This window comes from Centroberyx affinis, unplaced genomic scaffold (assembly GCF_046629955.1).
Source record: "Centroberyx affinis isolate AG114_WGS23_722 - 3 ecotype Tasmania unplaced genomic scaffold, CSIRO-AGI_Caff_v1 ptg004275l_1, whole genome shotgun sequence".
Taxonomy (NCBI): Eukaryota; Metazoa; Chordata; class Actinopteri; order Beryciformes; family Berycidae; genus Centroberyx; species Centroberyx affinis.
In genome coordinates this window covers 230,578-252,829 of record NW_027281998.1, presented here as the reverse complement: position 1 = coordinate 252,829, position 22,252 = coordinate 230,578, and the positions used below count along the sequence as shown (strand labels likewise).

General features: G+C 41.9%; 1 protein-coding gene across 4 annotated transcripts in view; it reads right to left on the bottom strand.

Moving 5' to 3' along the window:
- Positions 1–22,252, bottom strand: part of ubr4 (ubiquitin protein ligase E3 component n-recognin 4) — a 67,041-nt gene that overhangs the window by 29,304 nt on the left and 15,485 nt on the right. For 3 of the 4 annotated variants that reach the window (XM_071543262.1, XM_071543263.1, XM_071543265.1), the window contains exons 15-50: positions 21,940–22,127; positions 21,466–21,622; positions 20,915–21,000; positions 20,368–20,537; positions 19,658–19,937; positions 18,988–19,120; positions 18,420–18,499; positions 18,091–18,219; positions 17,325–17,507; positions 16,923–17,045; positions 16,589–16,818; positions 16,171–16,289; positions 15,898–15,995; positions 15,145–15,302; positions 14,467–14,673; positions 14,188–14,289; positions 14,002–14,102; positions 12,869–13,256; positions 12,563–12,626; positions 11,837–12,028; positions 10,876–10,946; positions 9,556–9,748; positions 8,386–8,619; positions 7,956–8,126; positions 7,553–7,735; positions 6,783–6,941; positions 6,345–6,497; positions 5,270–5,497; positions 4,941–5,098; positions 4,592–4,766; positions 3,963–4,164; positions 3,034–3,197; positions 2,454–2,670; positions 1,749–1,965; positions 519–582; positions 284–418 (exon numbers count right to left, since the gene is read on the bottom strand). In XM_071543262.1, the coding sequence (XP_071399363.1) occupies positions 284–418; positions 519–582; positions 1,749–1,965; positions 2,454–2,670; positions 3,034–3,197; positions 3,963–4,164; positions 4,592–4,766; positions 4,941–5,098; positions 5,270–5,497; positions 6,345–6,497; positions 6,783–6,941; positions 7,553–7,735; positions 7,956–8,126; positions 8,386–8,619; positions 9,556–9,748; positions 10,876–10,946; positions 11,837–12,028; positions 12,563–12,626; positions 12,869–13,256; positions 14,002–14,102; positions 14,188–14,289; positions 14,467–14,673; positions 15,145–15,302; positions 15,898–15,995; positions 16,171–16,289; positions 16,589–16,818; positions 16,923–17,045; positions 17,325–17,507; positions 18,091–18,219; positions 18,420–18,499; positions 18,988–19,120; positions 19,658–19,937; positions 20,368–20,537; positions 20,915–21,000; positions 21,466–21,622; positions 21,940–22,127 (5,912 nt within the window). The remainder of the gene's footprint in view (positions 1–283; positions 419–518; positions 583–1,748; positions 1,966–2,453; positions 2,671–3,033; positions 3,198–3,962; positions 4,165–4,591; positions 4,767–4,940; positions 5,099–5,269; positions 5,498–6,344; positions 6,498–6,782; positions 6,942–7,552; positions 7,736–7,955; positions 8,127–8,385; positions 8,620–9,555; positions 9,749–10,875; positions 10,947–11,836; positions 12,029–12,562; positions 12,627–12,868; positions 13,257–14,001; positions 14,103–14,187; positions 14,290–14,466; positions 14,674–15,144; positions 15,303–15,897; positions 15,996–16,170; positions 16,290–16,588; positions 16,819–16,922; positions 17,046–17,324; positions 17,508–18,090; positions 18,220–18,419; positions 18,500–18,987; positions 19,121–19,657; positions 19,938–20,367; positions 20,538–20,914; positions 21,001–21,465; positions 21,623–21,939; positions 22,128–22,252) is intronic. The other variant, XM_071543264.1, reaches the window with a different exon arrangement.

The following is a 22,252-nucleotide window of genomic DNA, read 5'->3' as shown; positions in this document are numbered from 1 at the left end:
TTTCTTGTTTTAATCTGTATTTTTGTCCCTTGCTCTCTTTAAAGTGTTTAAAATGTTAAACTAACTTGTTTGCTAAAAGTACTTACATAAATCTGACTTCATTACTTTTATAAAGTTTCATTATTTACAAAGTTAACATGAGGATCACTGAGCTAATGGTGATCCTCGTGTTATCTAGAGTATATCAATGATTTCTGCAGGAGACAATATAACCCAGGGCACGAGGAGGATGCTACCACTTTGCCTTCGGCCTACTCTGAAACACAGGATTTTTTTTTTTTACCTTGTGGTTGTGGTAGGCAGTGCGGCTGGTGTGCAGGCTGGCCAGAAGTCCCTTGGTCTGCTGCTGCACACCTGCAGGTGTCGGCATGGACAGGAGGAGAGTAGCCAACTCCAGCGCTGCAGCCTTGTTCTTCTCCTACACAGACAGATTGACAGACAGACACACAGGAATCCTCGTTAACATGCATCATTCCATTTAAAGCAGTGAAGAGTAAAAAATCCTCATCTCATTTTACCTTTTCACTGGAGGAGCCAACTGCAAAGCAGCTTTCCAAAGCTTCAAGGGAGCTGACCACCAACCTGAAAGTGAGAAAGATGATCAACACTGCTTCTACTGCAGACTTTGCCTAAAATAAACCAACCAAACAAAGAAAATAACACCAAATCTCAACCTGTTGCATTCTGTGCTAATCTAAATGCAAAATAAAAACATCAAATGCAAGAATAAATGATTGTCAGAAAAAATAAAATAAAACTTATGTTCTTTTAGAAGTGTGGAGATGACACATGGCATGTTAACAGTCTCAGGCATGGACACACAAACTGGCACACATGCACAAAACCATACAAACAAGCAGAGAAAGGGCAGTTACTAACCGGTCCAAGGTTGATAAGGACTCAGTTTCACAACTTTTTATTGTATTTTTGGGAGCAAAAGAAAAAGAACAAAACAAGTGTGAGGATCACAGAAAGAAACAAGTGAAAGTAAATGATTCAGTTGAACAGAAGAGAAGCATGCAAGAAAAGATGACATCAGGATAGCCATGCATTATACACGCTACATAATCTAAAGACACAGAGAGCCGCACCACCATCATTACCACTTCAGGCTCATCCTCAACGCTCCTGTTACACTCCTACACTGCTTAGTGACCCATCGAGAGTAGAGGTGCACCAATAACACTTTCAATGTGATATACAGACACTGAGTAATGAATTTTATATATATTGGCCGATAACCATTACAAATGTGATCAATTACTTTTACTGAGCATAAACTTAACACATTAATGCAACATCACATGTCTAGGACAGGCAGAATATCAACCCTTGTTATGCATGCCTCTTGGTATCGGATTTCAGTATCTGAAAAAGTCTCAGATACTATTACCCAATTTTAGCCTGGTGTCTGTATGCCAGCATTGATATCAGTGCAGCCCTAATCAAGAGTAATAGATAAATGTTCTATCGATCTTTATTCCCATACCCATTTTTCTGGTCATTTATTCAAAGAAACAGCTATGAGCCAATAGCTTCCTTCCATGCTAATTTCAGTAACATTTATAAGTATAGATAAAAGGAAGTCTAGCAGATGAGAGACACAAACTGCTCCATTGGAAAGTCAAAAGAAATCCTCTCTCTGTCTGCTGCTAGACCACATCAGAACATGAGTGTGGTTAACTGAACTGGTAGAGGCTGTGGACACTAATGTTTTGTGTTGACCCCATGACCCCTGAAGCTCGTACCTCTCCAGCACACTGCCGCTGGTGGTGGTGGGGGTGGTTATGTCTCCGTCCGCCGTGCCGTTGCCCTGGTTGAGGTTGGGGCTGCAGACGTTGTTGACAGAAGCGGAGGAGAAGTCCTCCGGTGGATCCTCAGGCCAGCCAAACTGCTCCTTGGTTTTACCGTAGATCTTGATGGAGTCGAGCATGGTGACGCCGGCCGGGTCAACTGATGCACCAACTTAAAAAAAAAAAAATAGGACAGGAAGATGAAATCAGGAGCTGAGGAGCTTTTCATGAGATCCAAAATTAAGGAATGGTTCACCCCAAAATGTAAATTCTGTCTTCTACTCACTCCCATGTCAGTCGAAACGCTTAAGTTTGTACAACCACCAAATACACATTAGATAATGACCTAATTTTCTTTTGTCAAGGTTTGAAAAGTTGGCTAGGCATGCAAGGGACACAGATAAGAGACACAGACCTCCATGGTGTGCTTTTAGTTTACATTTTTTCACCTAAATCCTGTAAACTATATCAAGACGCTACACAAATCCCTAATAATGACCATCAGAGGCAGCAGTAATTTCAAATCCAACCAGTTCCTCGGCTTTACAGGAATTCACAGAAATTGACACTGATAGAAATGACAAAGAACATCTGCCAGTCAAGATGCGCAACAAGTGGCCAGATATCATCATAATCATCGCTGCAGATTCTTGCTCTTACTAAAGATGGAGAGCTTCTTGTCAGCCTGCAGGGCCTCCTCTCTGGTGAAGGGGAAGTCAAACCAGCGGGCTCGTGTCAGGTTTATCTGCATGGTGCGGCCGAAGATCTCCAGGTAGGACGGCGCCCTCTCGATGGCCTGGGTGCCGACCTGCACCCGCATGCCGGTCATCACCATGGAGCTGTTGTTGTTGACCGCTTCTACGGTGAACCCACCGGGCTAGGAGGAAACAGCCAGAGTTTAGCATCATCATAGGCATTAGCAGATGCACGATAGAGCACTGAATACAATAGAATCACCTCAGAGAAGTACTCACAGAACTGAAACACTACCAACATCACTGCATAACATAAAGTTGTTCAAAGAGCGTACTATCCAAATTGTTGGTGTATTCCTTTTTTTTTAGTTCTTATCAAACACATCTCACTTTCTGCTGTTATGTAAAACACACCTTCAAAAGCACAACAAATACATTCAAGAATATGCATTGCCATTTTATGGCAATACATTAGCTCGGGCAATAGCAAAATCATCTCTTGGAGCTTTTCCTTACACAGAATCAATTTGTTAAAATGTTCCTACCTTTGTGTTGGCCACATACATCCCAGTGGAGTTGAGTCTGTGTTTGATCTGCTGTCCGTTGTAGACCTGCAGCAAGTCGTTGCCCCCGAACTCCACCTCCGTCAGCTGCTGGTTGTGTTCAAAGAAGTCGACGGGGAATGTCACTTGACTGGAGGTCCGGGTGGCTGGAAGTAAAGTCCTTACATTTAACAACGCACTGGAAGAATTTTAGCTGGCACTATTTTCTGTAAAGGGGATAATGATTTAGCATAGATACAGTCTGTATAATTAAACATTTCTCCTGTATAGACAATCCTTCAAAGAATCGGAGAGGAGAGCAATTTAGTTGGGCTATCATCAATTCACCATGATGGAAATACAGAGGACCTTCACTTTGGGGACCTGGGGAATATTTAGGTTTTGGTGTCTCCCTAATCTAACTGGAAAATATAACCACAATTTTGACAATTTTGGTCGTACAGCCCAAGTCTGTCCCAAATTAATGAAAAACAAAAGCCATACAACCACAATATAATTATAATTATGACTAGCCCGCTAATAAGCATGAATTACTGAATTAGGTTATTGAAGGGAGCTGATGAGAAGGTTTAAGCTGCACTGCACTGTATCATAAAGGATGCAAACCACATTAGTTCAATACCTATCCGTAGTATTAGGTTATGGAGGATAATCAGAGTGTCTAACTCGAATCTGCTTCTACCACATTACACCCAGACCCCCGGAGTTTCTAGACATTTTCCATTTTAAAATTCCAGACATTTTCCATTTTTTTATTTTCCCATTTTGGCAAACCGGCCTGGGAGTGTTGCTCTACTCCAAGAATCACATTTGTCTGGTAAAATAATGAAAACGGCAGATGTTTTTGAGGATCCACTGGCCACTGTGGTTGGTGGTTAAAAGTAAGTTTACATTCCTGCCCTCAAACTCACTGGTAGCGGCAGCCTTGCGCTTGCGGACCGGCTTCATGATGCTGATGCCACAGCTGGGCTGCAGCGAGGGCTGGAGCCAGTAAGAGGTGTTGTCTACGTTGGCCATGTAAATGCGCAGGCTACCGTCCTCACAGAGCAGAATCATGGTAGTGCGCTGCTGCTCATTGCTGGCAGTGTGGCGAATAGCCACCATGTCTTGAATCTGAGAAAAACGGAGAATACAGGAATGTTATCGCTAGGAAATGGTGTTGAAATCAGCCCAGTGTGTGGCAATTTTCATTAAGAAACCTATAGATGGATCCACAATTAGTGTTGTAATTTGGTGCTTCATCATTATGTTTTATCACTGTGTTTTATTAATGTGCAAATAATTAGTGTAGCTAAATGCCTAACCACGTAAATCCCATTGAGATTAAAAATCTCTTTTTCAAGGTAAATGTGGCCAAGATGGCAGCAGCACAGAAAGTTACAGACAGGAAAGATAATAATAGGATAATAATACAATATAACAAATATAAAGTGTTCTTTTTTCCATGACTGTGAAGGCTATACATTGGCAATTTAAAAACCATTATCATTTCCTAACCTGCCAGTTAATGTTGCATGTCAGTGCAGTGAGTGGCCGTTACCTTAGCCTTGGCAGGCAGAGTTTTGATCTCTTGGATGAGGAAGGTGTCTGGCTTGACCATGATGACCAGCGGTATGCCGGTCGTCTGCTGCACGCAGCACACCAGACCTGGGTGGTTCATCACCTCGGACCACTGGCACAGAGCAGGAGACATCTTACTGCTGCCGCCATTAGAGCTAAAGAGAGCGAGAGGGAGACAGAAAGAAAAAGAAAGATAGCGCGATAGGAGAGAGAAACAAAGGCACGAGTAGTAAGACAGAGACAGACAGACTTTCCCAGACTAATTTCCCAGCCTCAGTGCAGTGGCAGTGAGGTGAAGAGAGAGTGTATGGTGTGGGAGAACTGATTACCCTTTGATGTTGATGGTGAAGAGCCTCTGGACGTCGGTGGTGCTGCGGCTGATGGTGGCAGCGAAGGACTTGCCCTGGCTGTAGCTGAAGAACAGCATCTGGAGCACATGGGAGTAATAGACCGACACACCGCCTCCGGCTACCTGACCGTTGCTATCCTGGAGTCACAAACAAGGAATTTACCTCAACACTGCTTTCTTTAGGATTAGGATTTTTAAGTTGATTTTGAACTGGAAATGAAACATAGTTTTTAAATGCACAAGGAAGGGTTGTTTTTTACATTTTAAGTTATAGTATAAGACCTCAAGTGAAGAAAAAAAACCACTTACCTTCAAGTCTTCGTGGTTGATCTCCAGTACGTTGGTGACATAGAAAGGGCCGTGTTGGGCGCTGCTCGACTCGTCCATGACCTGGGTGTACATGTAACCTGCTGAGGACATGATGACGATTATGTTCTTCCCCTCTTCGTTGAAAAGGAACGTTGCGTCACGGATCTTGGAACTTGGGAGCAGGAAGTAGTACATGGGACTGAGGGCATCCACTGACAAGTCATAAATCTGTTTGGCAAGGGAGATAACCAAGAAAAAGTGACACGTTAAAAGGCAAAGTATCAGAAGGATTGCCTCAGTTAAAAAGTAGTGACAAGTGGTTTTTAAACAAGTGAAATCTAACTTAGTGCTGGTTACATGCTTGGCAGCTGTGAGGGTCTTGTGAAAGAAAATATAAAAAATGAAAGCAAATCACCAATAATAGCTCACAACTCCCACTTAACAACTGAAGTTACATACACTCAGTAAGGCCTATAATGGAAACATTCTCAAAAGATTAAGCCCAATTACAAGGAAGAAGTTATATGCTGCTTTGTGTAAATGTGATCAATAATGTTGTCTATATTTTAATTTCCAAAAACTATTGATTTTTTTTCTGTCTGTGACAACAACGCAGCTGAGAGTCATTACCTACATCTGCACACATACATTAAAATTGGTTGTGATATAACTCCTGGTAAGGCGTACTGTGAGTGGCAGTGATATTGGGAAAATGAATGATTTTAGGGGGTATGATAGCTTTTAAAGTTGAATTTTTGGCACTTTGGACACAGCACTCATCACCCGTCACCCACCACCCATTGATAGGACAAATATAAGTTTCTTACAATGTGTTTAAAGTTACAAAAGTCAAAGCAGAATCTTTTTTATTGCCGGTTGTGAATTAACGTGTCTTCAGAGTGGGGCCAGCTGGACGGGACTCAAGCTCAGAATGTAAAACGTCTAGCAGAGTACTGATTCAGAGCTAGGCTGGTGGTAGTGAGCAGTGACAAACAATTCTAAAAGATATTGCAAATACACTGTATGTGCCTTAGTGCCACGGAGCCACCAAGATGCCCCTTCTTTTAATGCATACCTTGACGAAGTCGGCAGTGATGATGGCGAGCTCAGTCTGAGAGCCTGGCAGCCAGATAGCTTTGATGATGAAGTTGCCGGTAGCCAGTTGTGGATGCAACACCAGGTGGTCTGACACAGAGCCGGTGCTGCTGAAAGTTAGTACGTGGCAGTCCTGGGAAAAAGAGGGGAGAGAGAGACAGAGGAGACAGTCAAATACCTAATCCCTATGTGCACAGCCATTTATATATAAAGTAGTCCTGGTATGTCTAGGCATGTTTTTTTCCATGTGTATGTGTACCAAATTCCTGGTGCTTGTCAACGTACTTGGAGATTGAAGTGATTCTGATGTAAATAAACTGATTCTGTGTAAATAAAGCTATTAAAATGAACACAAACTAATAAACTGGAGACAAACAATCATGCGGCGGTAGAAATTCTAAAAAACAGGTTTTCTGACCTTGAGGCCGCACACAGCCAGGTAATCTTCATTGCAAGGGTTTCCTGTGAGACTGAGGACGGTGAAGGGGACGGGTGCAGAGGCCAGGCGGGTCAGAGTGAGCTTCCTCTTGCTCGAATCAGCCTGCTTCAGGAGGGCGGATAACTGCAGAACCGTTATCTGTCGAGTGGGAGGGGAAAAGGGAAGAAAGGGTTAGGGGTGTTCAAACAGAGGGACACTGGTGACAGAATTCATATAAACTATAATCATGTAGTAAAACTATTAAAGTGATTTTGGTAATGACAGTAAAAGTACTAGTGATACAAAACCATACTAATAAACATTAAAGGCAGTGTAAATGGAAAGTGTCTTCACTTTCTATCCAGTGAGTGTTTGGACAGCAACACATTAAGGTTTTTGACTCCACACTATTATTATATTGAATGTCATGCTGTATGACACAAAGATATAAAGATAAAGTGGAAACTGCAGCTTTAATTTGAGAGTAGTTGGGTAGAAGTGCAACTTTGTTTGTCAGTGGTCCTCCGTTTCTAACTGCTTTAAGTATTTTGACATATATCCAATAAAGTAGTAATTCATAAGTTACTCAAGCTGATTCAGATCTGCTTTTGTGGGGAAGCCATGGGGATCTTTCTGTGTCCAAAACCCCAAAAGCCTTATAAATCCATTGCGGATTTCAAATCAAAATCAACTATAAATTCCTCTCTCATGCTCCTTTTAGAGCCGCGAGGACAACTGAGGGATTCAGGTTCTTGGTTTGTGTGGCACACCTTGCCCTTCTCGTGGCTGACTGCAAGGTGCTGACGGCGGCCGTGGGGCGAGGACAGGACACACATGGCAACACGGCGCAGGACATGGGCGCTGATGAGCTGGCGGATGGTCTGGCCCTGGTCGCCGCTGTAGTTCATCCGCACGTTCTCAAAGGCTCCTTCCTGGGAGCCGAGTGTGGGAACCTGAGGAACAGAAGGACAGGACACTGAGCCTTTTAATCATTTCTAATACAGTCTCGTTTCTAACAGGGTTTAAATAGCTGAAATGATAATTCCAAGTATTTTGCTAGACATTTATATGAATACAAAAGCATAACATACTGTATATTCATGTATTTTTCATCAATGCAACTGGCCAATATCAATTTCTATATCAAAATCCAAACCCTACTGGTTATCATACCATTAACTGGTCAGTCATCTCCACATTTTTGTCCTGAGTATGCAGTTCATTGAGGGCTTGCTGGGCTCGGCTGCTGCTTCCCACAGCTGACGCCTGCTGGAAGTTGGTCTGGATCGCATCCATGAGAAAAATGAGCATCTCCAGTATGACTGCTGCAGTGGACGACCCCAGCTGGCACAGAGAAAGAGATCGAAAACCACAAGTCACACAAAGTACACATCGCAGACATGATGTACTAGATGCTTCTACTTGGGTAAATCTACTTTGAGGACCGAGAAGTGCCACAATGTAAGGTCCTCTAGGCAATCTTTTCAGCAAACAAAGGAACAGTGAGGCTCACAGAGAGATAAAAAGACAGATGTGGAGAGAAGAGACTGACTCAGGGGTAAACCTGCATTACACTCTACTTAATAATAACCCTTTCTCTCACCACTTGTGCCAGCAACTCTTCCTGGCAGCCCTCGATGCTCTTGCAAACGCTGCTCTTCTTAGGTCTGTCCTCATCGCCAGGTTTGCCATCACAGATGGTGACCTTGCCCTTGTCGGAGGGCGAGGCGTTCTGGTGGCGGATGGCGCTCTCAGGCATACGCAGCTCACTCTGGAACGCAGAAGACTCTTTGAGAGTGGAGCCCATGCCGCTGCTGGGGCTGCGCTTGACCAAAGCCTGGGGATGACAGAACACACAGGAGGGCAATGAGAACAGAAACAATGCAGATATGCACATAGACATCATACCGGTTTTCGGTAGTATGTACAAGCTTTTCACAAGTGGTCACCCTCTCAGCCTCTTTCTCTTTTGCTTATTTACAACAAACAGACCCTGAGTCTGTGTTTATTTTGCTAGCTCCTCCAAGTTGTGGAGCATGCAGTTAGTCAAATGAACGGTCAGAGGGATTTTGTTGGATGGGTTTTTTTTTTTTAATCCAAACTGCCTCCGAAGGCTAATGAAAATCATGGCTTGATCAGAATCTTTGGGCGGTACTAGAACAATTACTAACTGATCACCATTGGAATTTACTAGATGCCGGTATCACATACTTCCACTGTGAAATCCTGGTGCAAAATATCAAAGCTCAACTCACACTGTATATATTTTTGATGCAAAATGAACAAAATTTGTGAATTATGGTCATGACCAAATCAAAACAAAGTGATCTTAAAATGATTTGTTTTGTTTGACATCCCTGAGCAGAGGAGAAAAAGCTGAGAGCAGAGCCAGAGCCACACATTCACTAGTTATCTAAAATGCTGTAAACCACACACAGCACACATACTGAAAACACTCAGTCACTAAGTATCAGAAACACAAAGACAGGATGCAGATTTTGGCCTATCACACTTTTATCAAATTTAAGATTAGCTAAAGGTTAAGTGCAGTTGATGTTGGTTTGTTTAGCATCACATGCACATATTGACAAATCCTTAATTTCATGTAAGATTAACTGGGAGAGCTGGCCATTTCAGTACAAAATATTCACAACAGACACAGGCAACATGAATTCTCTCATTTCTGGCCATATGTGTGGGCTAGCTAGAACCCTGACCAAATGAAATGACTGGATGGAAGTCAATGGGGGAATGATTTGCAAGCCAAAGTTACCGCTGTTGTTCTCTTCCCATGATGACCTGAGGTATTCGGTCTCACCTGGCAGCTGCCATCCTCCTTGGCACCGCAGTCACAGAAGAAAGAGCCGTATTTGGCATAGGAGATCTCATGGTCTTTGTGACAGACCTTGGCGCACACTGTGCACACACCTACCCCATCCACCATCTTACAGGTGTGACAGTGGTACCTGCGGAACGAAAGGACCAAGGCGAGACTGAGCTAGCACATCAATTGTTAGCAACGATAGTCAACACACCACCTGCTTAGCTCTAAACACTGTTTGGAGACAGCGATCATCGCAGGAAACGTGTGGCATTTTATTATGCCCACAGTTAAATCGATCATTTCCCATGCTTCCTTGTATGTTGAAAACAGAGGCGACAAAAACATGATCACATTGCAGAGCTATCCAAGCAGATTATTTCTCAAGAACTGAATTATGAAGTTTAGCTAACAAAACCTTGAGGATGTCTCCAGCTATGATGACTGTCTCCAAGTTTGGTTTAGATTCTACAAAGTGACACACTTTTGCTGCCTTTGGATGTCTTCAGGTCGTGGGAAATAAAATGCAAGTAGTTCAAAACTCAAATATGGGTAGAAAAGAAATACATTTAAGGACAGCGCAATAGTAAATATGGCCCTAGGTAAGCACTTGCTGTCTTCTCTCTGCCATGGTCAAATAAAATACACTAATGTAACCAAGATGTAAACAAAACGCTGCATGTTATCACCCGCTGAATACAGTGTCTGACGCTATTATGGAAACGAAGTCCATGACACAAACTGCTTTTTCACAACATCATCCTGTAGCTGAGACAGTACTTTTTTCACAAAAAAGCAAAATAGTGTGAGCAGATCCTTCGCTAACATCGGTTGCCCGCTTCTCTCTTCTTAGCTTTCTAACACACTAGCTTTGCAAGAACACAAATACTGCTAAGAAAAAATGTACGTATCACTAAAACATACATTGAAAGATTCATTCAAAGACTAATTTATATCATATTGTGGCTCATTTCTACACAGGGTCAATAGTGGGTTCTTGTCCTGTCTCCAAAGACTTTAACGCATGCTAATGACATGAGTTTACTGATCCAGATACTGTAAATCTATGCAATACGTTTATCAGTCTAGGTTGTTCATTAAAAACTGGTTTCAGGTATAATAGCCTCCTAGTTTACACAAACGGACCTTTGAACGTCTCAAGACCTCTAAGGTTGAACGTATTAAAAAAATTAATTAATAAAAATCAAAATCTGGTGTCATCCAGATAACGGTAAAGAAAAGAGATCATGGGGAAGGAGACGCTTCTTTTACCAATGCTGGTTCATGAACTCCTTCTGAGTGATGGTGAAGGTGCAGAGTTTATTGCAAAGGGAGTCTTCATCCTGTCAAACAAAGACAAACATGTTCAAGATGAATTTTTCCATTTAGCTGCAATTTATGCAACTGAAAACTGAGTAAAGCGACATAAGAGCCATCTACTGGGCATTTTAACTAAAAACTTTTTTTGCAAAAATCAAGTGGTACAGACTTTTAACATCTTATTGTCATGTTCCCGCTACAGAATTTAAAGACTGACTTGAATAACAACCAATTTAATGCTTGTGTCTCCCTACTAATGTTCCTACCAAACTCTTTGGGGAAATCAGTAGGGAAATCACAAACATAATTGCTGGTATCCAGATTTATAATGGTTGCTCATTCCCCCAGGAAATCTGTAGGGAGGTACAGCTAATAATGTTATCCTTGTTATCTTAAGACTGTTTTATGGCATCTCTGTTCTACAGAACAGCGGAGAGAGGACAGTTGTATCTTTTGTTTTCTGAAAGAAACTTTGAGAGAAACCTGCTTGATTAAAGCACTTTATGAATCACTTTGACTTGATGCAAGCAGGGACAGGTTAAGGGAGCTTTCTGGGACCAATGGTCTGCAACCAGTTTGAAGTGGAATCTTGTTCTTTTTCTATTTCCCTGGACCAATCACCTGGTTTTGCTTCACTGGCTTTTTCATCTAGTTAAGAAACTTACATTTTACATAATGTAAACATGTAGAATTTAGCTCTCACTCCAGATGAAGTCCCATATGAGAAGAGATGAGGGTTACATCTAAGCCAGACTGTACCTATCTTTAGGGCCCTAAGAAATTAATTTTATTTTTTTTACTGATGAAAAACATTTTTCTGCAGCAGTTTCTCCAACATGCCTATATGCCGTGCACGATCAAAACATAGGGCCTTGTTTGCAAACAGACAGACATGGGGGGAAGAGATCCTCACAGAGTCCTCTGCCTGGGAATCATCCTCCTCAACGGCAAGTTCCTCCACCCAGTCGGAGTCCACTTCCATGGCCTTCTCTTCTCCCTCCATCAGAAGTGCTGAGGAGCCCTGGCCGCTGCTCTGCCTCAGGGCGTTCATCACATCCGCCAGGTAGGAGATGATGTGGCACGAGCACTCCAGCATGCTGGCGTGCTGAAAACGAGGAAAAGGTACACAAATATAATCACTTTATTCAGGAGAAGGAAGAGCACATAGGGGCTTTTCACACAGCACATGCTTGACCTAGGGAGGCTATATTCAACGCTGGGTTAACACTTAGCTTAATTGGTTTCATAAACTCCATTAACCTTGTGCTGGCCAGAACACAGCCAATTCCATATGATCTTTGCATGATATGATATCATACCTCTCCTGTCAAAAGACTGGTGTGAAGAGCCTATGTTGTTGTTCTGTCAATAAGAATTATGAAACAGGTACCTGCTACCACAACATGAGACTAATGGGAGAAATTACAATAAAGCCGGACCAAAAGGAGGAGTTCCTGCTCTAGAGCAGGGCCAACTAACCCTGGGGTAAAAACACTAAAATCACAGACACATCACTTTGTAATTATCAAATGTAAAGCACTTGTTAGGCCAGAGTTAGGAGTCAAATTAACCTGGATTGAGTCAAAGAATGTGAACTGTGAAAAGCTCTGTTAAAAATAGTGCTGGAATAAAAACTTACCTTGCCCTGGGACAAATTTGTGCTCACTTTTTCCACAACATTCTTCTGTGTCAAATACTTCTTGCTGCACAAAAAAAGAAGAGTAGTCTAATAGATATTCAGCAAATTGAGACTCTTTTGCTGCTTGATCATGGTTAAAGAGATAGGTCACCCAATGCAAAACATTTAATATTTCTTCTCTCAAAGGTGATAAACTGAAACTGAAAAGACTTAAGTCCCAGCAGAGTTGATGAAAAGTTCCATGCAGCTCACTAATTTAATGTAAGCTTTGTCTATGAAAGCCTCATTTGGAGCCTCGTTTCTTACCATCTAGTCAGCCAGTCGATGGCGGCCCTGTGCAGTTGCAGGTGGCCGGCTCCCTGTCCAGCACTGGCAAGCGTGGCCATGATGACCATGAGCTCAGGAAAGCCTGTCCCATCGCCATTGGCCAGCATGTCTGTTGCCATGGGAATGAGCGTGCTGAGGAGGACGGTGCACACTCCCTCGCCCACCTGGCTGTTGTCACGCACAATATGAGTAGTGAGCAGCTGCAGAAGCTGCCGGTTCTCCTGCACTATCTCCAGCTGCTCCGAGTCCTTTGGCGGGGTGGCCGTCATGCGCGTCAGCCAGGACTGCAGGCGCGACGGCTCCACACAGGCCAGCTGAGCCAGAGAGCCGCACAGACACAACAGGCTGGGGTTTGGGCTCTTCTCGGCTGGAGAGGACAGCATCATGCTCAGGTTATTGGTTGAGCTTACCGACAATCAAACAGTCATCAAACAGACAGGGAAGGAAAGTGAAAAATAGTGCAGCTGCTATGTTTATGTCTGGGAAAATCTCAGTGCATTTTCATTAACAAAGTTATTTATCATAAAAAAAAAAAAACATTTATGAATAAAGTTCAAATTTCTCAGCTTATGAACTGCAATTTAAAATCAAGTTCAATGCATTTTATCTTTAGCCGCTGGCAAGCAACTCCAATCAATATAGGAAAATGTTTTTATATGGAAATAGGATCCCTGTCATGTATAATTTCGGTGCACTTTGTAAAATGACTACATATCAAATTCCCAATGGAGGAGTCAAAGCATGTCTCATGAGCTTTGAAAGCAACCACCAGAGGGCGACATCATAGCTTACCAACAACAAGGGAGCTTGTGTTTGAAAATGCTTGTGGATTTTCTTGTTTTTACACTGTGCTATGTATGTGTACATTTCTCATCTGACAACAACAAAAATCTAGTACTATATTCTTATTGACCTTATTTGTTGTAAAGTACAGCAAATCAAAACCATCCAGATGAGAAGATTAAACAGGGATTACATAGTTCAGAAAGTGCCACTTGACTATATTTAGTAAAATCAGCAATTCATGCATCTGCAGCTTTTCAAATACCTGAGACTATTACAGATTGCTAATATTCTTTGATGTTATTTAACTTTGATAACGGTAAACTTACTGAGCTGGAAAAGCTTGGTGAAGAATTTCAGCACCCTGTTGCAGAACTTTGCTGACAGGTTCTCATTGGCTGTCGCCATCATAATCTGGACAAGCTCACCGCTGGGGAAAGAAGAAGCACAAAATAAGTGACGCAGCTGTATCAAATGTGTTATAATGTAGCCTGTGATGTCAGTTAGGCATTTACCTGAATGAAAAGAACTCTTCCATGGCCTTGCGGACTTGACTGCTCTCAAGCTGTTTTTCAAGGTACTGAAGGCATTCTTCAAGCACAGACTCATCCAAACCACTAAAATGATGAGAGGTCAAACAATAATCACTGAACAATAAATCACTTCAAAAAAGCTTGGTAATATTCTAATCAGCCATTAGTGAGCCCCAATACGGAACTGCGCTCTGACCTCAATGCGGAAAATTTCCCTACTGGGCTTAATAAAATACTGCATTACATTAACCCATGTCATACCTATTGGGGTCTGAGTGGTGGGCAATGATGTTGTAGCAGCCAGTCACCAGACGCTCGTAGATGCGGGCTAGGAAGGCGTCCGACTCAGATGGGCCGAGGATGCGCTCCAGCGAGGTGCTGCTGATCTCTGCCACGCTCTCTGTGCTGCTCTCCAGGAGGAGCGGCAGCAGAGAGCGCACAACCTGTGAGGGATTCAGCTCCTCTGTGCTGAGGTGAGAGAGAGGTGTGGTAATGTTAACTAGAGCTGGCAGGTTTTTCCAGAGATAAACCCAACTGCTTCATACCTACGCATTTTATTCAGCTACCAATCAGATTAGATGGACTATTGGCTGCTTATTAGGATTACAGAGAACTTTTGGCAAATAAACTCTTTCATCAATTTACCATTGTGCAGTGAGAAGATTGGTAGCAGTTAAACTAGTGTTTATTTAATTGCGATAGTGCATGCTAGCACTTTCCAAACTGTATCTTCAGTGAACAGCACAAGTTAGTTTAGCATCATCTCAGAAATATAGCACACTAAATACTGCAAAAAAAGCTACAAATATTTTTGTCAGAATATTATCAAAGTTGATAATAGAGCTTATTTGCCAAGTTCACGTCTTTCTTTAAGTTACATTCGTTTATCACACGGGTTAAAATGATCCAGATTGGAACAAGGACTGAACAGGCACTTACACAATGAGGTCTCCAGTGAGACGAACCAAAGAGAGCAGGATGTGTTTGAGAGAAGAGGCCAGGGCCAGGGACTGGCAGCTCAGTGTGCCCAGGTGGGCCGCTTGGATGGCACTGATGTAGCTCTCTGATGGGATGGTGTCATTGGCAAATGCATTTCGCTAAGGAGTAAAACACCCCAGACTATTAGTCTCTTGATTGTTGGTACAATATGGTTTCTAAACTGCTGAGTATGGCATTTCAAGACAGAATACTCAGTCAACATCACATTTGTTTATTACAGTTTAGATTAATGGTGAGGGTGGAAATTATTTAGTGAGATGTTGTGGGCTATACAGTGTGAGCATGCAGTGTGAGTGTTGTGTTGGTCTGATTAGTGCTGAGAATGGGAATAGGCGTGGGTGGTTTTGTTTACAGATGAGCCTTCTGGAAGTCTCATGTGATTCAAAAACATCTGTGATGTGAGGCGCACACACTCTCATCCACACCCCTAACATCTAAACCACATTGCTACTTAGGCACACACCCTAATATAACAAAACAAAACAAACAGTAACCATCATATCCTCTGCAGTGGTTAAACAAAATGTGTTGTGTCCACAGATAGTCAAATGGTTAAGTACTTGCCCACCGATTAAATAAAGAATAAAAATATTTTAAAAAGGTGAGTAGACTGCCCACTCTCATGCAAAGAAAAGTGTTCAGAGAGAGGGACAGAGACAAACTGAACCATAAGCATCAACTTTAGTCACGTACCCATGAGCCAATGTTGGGGAATTCATTGGTGTGGATGTTGTTCCAAGTCTCACATATTGTCTGCACAGCCGAAGGCAAGTTCTGCATAACACTATGGCCTGGGAAATTATATCAAAAATAAAGATCACATCAAAACAGTTGGTGAAAATTCACGCCTTAGACCACAAGATAAAAATATACTCTCTCAATTACCAAAGACAAAATATGAGACCTGTTGCTAGGTGACTGTGCAAATTTATTTTTAAGAAGTTGCTGGGTAAATTTATCACATACCCAGCATGTTGGCCTTGCAGCGTGTGGAACCAATGGAGAGAACTGCTGCATAACCTTGGAGCTTGGCATCAGTCAACTTGTTCTCCCCTTCCTCCGGAAGGCTCATCAGTAGGTAAGACCTAGACGACACAAGTTTAGTTTAAATCATTTCCTCTGCAGTTTCATTTCAAATGAATGACTCTCTCAATGTTAGGCAGCTTATTAGGCTACTTAAATCAGGGATAGGATCAGGAAAAAACAAGACAACAATAATCACCTGTAAAAAAAATAATAGAATGCCAAAAAGCATCAGGTAAAATAATCACATCCTTGTATTCACAATGCTAGATTTAATAGATGACCCAGGCTTTTACTTTTACCGTGTTAATGGTGAACAACACATGCAGAAGGTGGGATGTGGGGGAATCCCCTGTCTCACCTTGTGAAGGCAGTGTAAACATCGATGAGCTGTAGTGTAGCAGGCAGCAGGTTCTTGGTGATCTCAGACGACTTATGGGTGTCTGCCTCAATAGCAACCTTGGACAAATGCTCATCTAGAGAAACTTGCACTTTAGAAATGACTGCATCCAGTGTGTAGATGGCTTGTAGAGAGGGCACCTGGTGAAGTGGAAGGATAACACTGGGGTCCACACTGGAAAAGGCGGAAATCTGCAACAGAAACAAGCCGTCAAAAAGTGAGCATTGTGTTCAAACTTCAGTTTGGACAACAATGGATACACACAGTTCGTCACCGACTTTGTTGTTGTCATTACCTGTCTGGCAATGTAATCCTCTGCTAGCTCCACATCATACTTGACAGTGCTACACTTAGCAGCTGTCATCTCAACCAGAGAAGCTGCTTGGTCTGCCTTCATTCCCTGCTTCACCAAGTGTTCCTGCCAATGACGACATGGGCATAGTCACACATCAAAATAAACCACAAAGGAGTCACAAAGGCATTCAAACTTTGAAAGCTTTAGATGTCAATTATTTCAGAAAAGGAAATTTGCTTTGTTTTGAAAATGCAAACTAACTGTCAGTCAAATTCCAAAAATAATAATAGTGGCCACGAAATAAAAAAAAATTGCATTCATTTCTAAAAACTAGTCATTTATCTGTTCTAGGCATTTATCATGCAAGTGAACAGCCATTTGTCCATGCAAACATCAACAGACCTTGATCCAGTTCACGTAGGTGGACACACGGAGACGTGAGGACCATCGCAGTGTGTGTAGGATGTCGCTCTCACTTGGATCACTGCAGCCAGCCTTCAGCTGCTCCATATAGGCTTTGGAGGGTGGCAAAACTCCCAGGATCCTCCACAGCACTAGGAAGTAGTACTGAAGGGAGCAGGCCTCCTGTGCCACACAAAACACAAAGTCATTCAGCAGATGCAGATTTTGGATGTAATTTCTTACCAACGGGCATTTCGCCACTTCAAATGCCACTTCAAAGTCCAGTTTCGCACCTCGTATGTTAACAGACTCTGCACAACACATGCTCCAGTAACAAGCTAGAGGCTTTTTCAATAAGGTGTCAGGATTTTCAGTAGTGAGAGTCACACTGATGAGGCTCTGAGGGACAATGTTGAATAAACCAGATCTTTACATGGAAAATGAGTGCAGACCTTCTCTACTTTTAACCGTAGTGAGATTCTGCTAATTCAAAGTGTAAAGAATTGCTCCAAGCACAACATTTGGGATGATATTTTGCATCAATTTAATGCTCTCCAATTTAAGCATCCTTATATATTTTTTCCTATTATTCCTATATTTAGTTTGTAGGGTTTTATGGAAAGCCATTTGTAAACTTTTGCAAGTACAATACAAATAGTATTTATTACAATTTAATCATTATTGTGGTACACGTGAAAAATGGTTCATGGAAAATAATATTCCATAAATAATAACTTTGTTTGTGTCCTGACTCCTGGGTTCTTACCATAGGTGTGATGGGTTTGTTCTCCTGTCTCCTTGCTGTGTCAAACTGAGAGCCTGCTGCCAGGAGTGAGATGAGCCAGGAATACAGTTCATCGTATTTCACTGCTCCGTTAAAGAGCTTTGGAAAGACCTAGCAGAAAAGAGTAATGTTGAAATACAATGAAGTACAATGAAACACAAAAAAGAGACATGCAAAAATAGCTGCTGTAAATCCTTTCAAAGTGTGCAATATGCCATCTCAATAACACAGACTTACTACAAGACAGACGTCACACAAGTGTATGAATGAATCTAATTTTAAACAAGATATGACAAGGGTCAGAGTCTCACCTTGCTGTCAAGTCTGTTGATATCGTCTTCAGATGCCTCAGGGGACAGGATGCAGTAGAATTTAGGCTGAACGGTTGAATCTAAGGGTAAAGTACATGAAAATATACCATTAGTGCCTCACCTAGTGCCTCCAAAAATAGTTATATCCTCATTACAGATGAGGAAAATCTAAATGTATATGTATAAGTTTCTGGAGCTTTTCGCAAGATTTAGAATTTGCATAAAAACCTCCAGCGGAATCATTCTGCACTTTGCTGTGAATGCCACTTGACTGCAAGGGCTCCTATCCTGACTAATGTAAATCATTTTATTATCTCCTGAACAGGAAAAATGTACATGCTCACTACAGTATATTACAGCAGACAATATTTATTTTTCAAGTATACTTATGGTTGTGGCACTATAAACAATAACAAGCTATTATATTTGTTTGCACTCCACCCAGATAGAACCTTATAATTCCAAACTCATGATTTGGCAGGTAGTCAACCATTGCTCTATTCTGATAAACAATTTGATTGGTTAAATTGGTGAATTTTGGATGGTACATTTCCTGCCCTGGTCTTACCTGCTGAGCAGTGTTTGGCCCAGTTCTCCTCCACCTCTTTGAAGCCATAGTAGAGTGGGAGACTGTTGCGCTTGCCTCCATCCTGAACAGAACCTGGCCCGGTGGATGGTGGGGTGAGGAGATTGTACTGCACCTACAAATAACGTTCATTGCGGAGAGTAGTTAAATCTCTTTTTCCTCTCTTCAGACCCACATGCACAACCTCATTCCTTGGATGATTCAGCATTACAACAATGATGTTTTGTGTGAATTTAAGTTGAATACCACTTCATTTGGGTGTTCATGTTATTCCTACAGTCCTGTAAGTAAAATTTTGAACGCAGACAACTGTCTACCTAATCCAAAAACTAGAGAACTAAGACATGAATCAGTGACATCATCAAGATGTAAAACTAGGAGCTGCTGCTCCCTAAGCATTCAATCGGGGATTGTGGGGATTTTTTTAAACCCCAATGAGCCTTATTATTAATAAGCAGGTTTTAGATTTCTGGGACTGTTTTGGAATGGTGATTTTTTTTATATGAATCCTAAGCAGTATTCCACTTAAAAAAATAAATCAAATGTAACAAAAATAGCCATCAAATAAAAACAACCAAGGTAAATCTATCCCATTCACTATCAGGACAAGACAAGAGTCAGGATAATCATAATTAGAAAATGAGCATTCAACCTGTTCAAAAAGGTACAAGGGGGCCTTGGAGTAGTGATGCAGCAGGTAGTCGAAGACCAACAACAGGCGGGCCAGGTTGAGGGGCACAGCCTTCAGCTGGGAGTCTCTGCTCTGCGCTACTTCAGTGATGGCCTGGGTGACCAAGGTGAGGACGGACCGCCGGCCGCGCTCCGACAGGTTGTGGAAGAGAAGCATCAGGAGCTGGAGGTGCTCCACGTTGAGGTCGTCCTCCCCGTGAACAGAGCCCTGGATAGTGTGCTGCTTCAGTGTGCCCAAGAACCTATGAGAGCAGGAAGAGAAAGGTAGCATAGGTAGAGGAGAAAATGAAAAAAAAAAGTACAGAAAGAATAAGATAAACTGTGTGCAAATATAACCTAGTATACACCTCAAGAACAAGGTCAAATTCTGCAGTCCCACGGTGCATTTGTGGTTTTGCAAGCTACAAACATTTAGCTAATAATGATTTCAAAACACACTGTAAAAGTACAGCATAATGCATGTCAAACAGAGTTGTAAATTGTGACCAAAAAATTCTGCCTTTGGTAGATAAGATATGTATTTCCAGTAGTATACATAGTATACATTTTTCCTCAGATGTTGACATAAATAGTCAAAGATGGAGTGGACAGATTAGTTCATCTGACTGACCTGCACCACAGCATCACTGATAAAATACGTTTTCCAAGATGAGAAAGCAATGGTTGCCATACCTTTCCCAGACCTTCATACACTCAGGCACATCTGGTTCTCCTTGCAGGCTGGCTTTGTGCTGCCATATGAGGAGAAGTCTAGACAGGACTGACAATGACTGAGGGTGAATGTAGAGAGGCCATGGACCCTCTGAGAAGGGAGCAACTCCCAGCTGCTGAAGAAGGGTGCTCTGGAAATGACAAGACAGATACAATAGTAAGCATTAATTAATTAGTGTTAAATAGTGTTAATCAATTTATCATTGTGCATTGAGAAGGTCGGTTGCAGTTTCAACTCCATGTGTTGAGGATTAAGTATATGTATGGTATACAGTATAGTAAAGTTTTTGAGTTAATGCTAAGCTTGTCTGTACTGTCTATTAAACATACGGCATGCTTTTAACATGTATTGTAGCAAACACTGTACATTGAGAGGTGAAACTGTTAAAAATCTTCTCGTTGCACAAGGTTTAATTTATCACAAGCTTATTTGGTCTGTGTTCCTTTTGGTGAGTGAGCTACTGGAGGCAAAGTAATATCTATAAAGAAGTAATTACTTAATCCTTACCTGCAGGGCTGGAGATGGGAGATCTGATGTCACCAGGGTGTGGTTGAAGTGATACAGAGCTAAAGAAAATACTTCGTCTGAGGCGCCTGAAAAAAAGCATCAAGCCTTCTTTAGCCATGTTTAAAGATTGTATTATTATATTACACAACAGCCTCAGTAAAGGTGTCCCACAGGAAAAAGTCATTCAAGTAAAAATCTTCTTATACATGGCCATTGCTACTCTTACAGTGATCATCTCCAATTCAACATAGAACTAACAGACCTGGGCCCATTATCATAGGAAATACCATCTTAGTCTTAAATATTTAAATACAGTCTGTGTTGAGTAGGTTGTGTTGTTGATCAAGCTTTGATAACTCCTCTACGTCAATGGAACTACTAATTCTGGTGGGCACGTTAATGGAGTGGTTATAGTCTTGCCTGAGACCAGCCGACTAAAACGTAGCTTGGCCCATATTTCAAAATGTCTTACAGCAAGTCCAATAAAATAAAAATTAGGGTGTTGAGATAATGTGACATTTATAATAAACAGACATTTTTTCCTTGCTTACCTTTGACATCTTTGTCCACGTCTTTGATGATGCTGGCCAGTGTAGCCATGTGCTGCTCCGTAAGAGACACGCTCAGGTAGTTGCGGATGAAGTTGTTTCTGGACTTGAGCATGGAGGTGGTGATGAAGTTCAGAATGCTGGAGGCTAAACTGAGGAACTAGAGGAAAAAAAGTTGTCTGAGTTGTGGAGTTTACTACTGAAAAACCCTCATATGCTGTAACAAGAGAGATAACCAGAAATATTCTATCATTGTAAAAACCAAAAACTGGATGAACAAAAATGTTCAAGACCACACACACTTCCACCTTTTCCCCTGTTCAGGGACAAATGTTAATACATGTTTAAGATGACAAATTCCAGTGTTTTGACCCCCATGGTATGTCTTCTTGCAATGTGTACCCATGCCTCAGTGCAGCAGCTTTATTCAATATCTTGTCAATTAGAGAAAAAAAGAATCAAAACAAAAGTCCTCACCAGCTCTGGGTCTTTGCGGCCAGCTAAAATGTTGCCATTCTCGCTGGGATTCTGCTTGCTGGGGCTCTTCAGTCTGGGGGAGGTCTCCAGGGGCGGGGGTGGTGGAGGGGGTGGAGGAGCCACTTTGTCTTTGGTGGGAGAGATTGTCTCTTCAAACCAAAGCCCTAAGATGGGCTCACTGTCATCGTCTGAAAAGACACACAAATCTTTTACATGAATTCCTTGGAGTGGAGGTAAGAAATGTGCCAAGAATTACATGACATTTGTTGAGTGGTAGTGACATCAAAAGGCAAAATATCAAAAGCGTCAAACT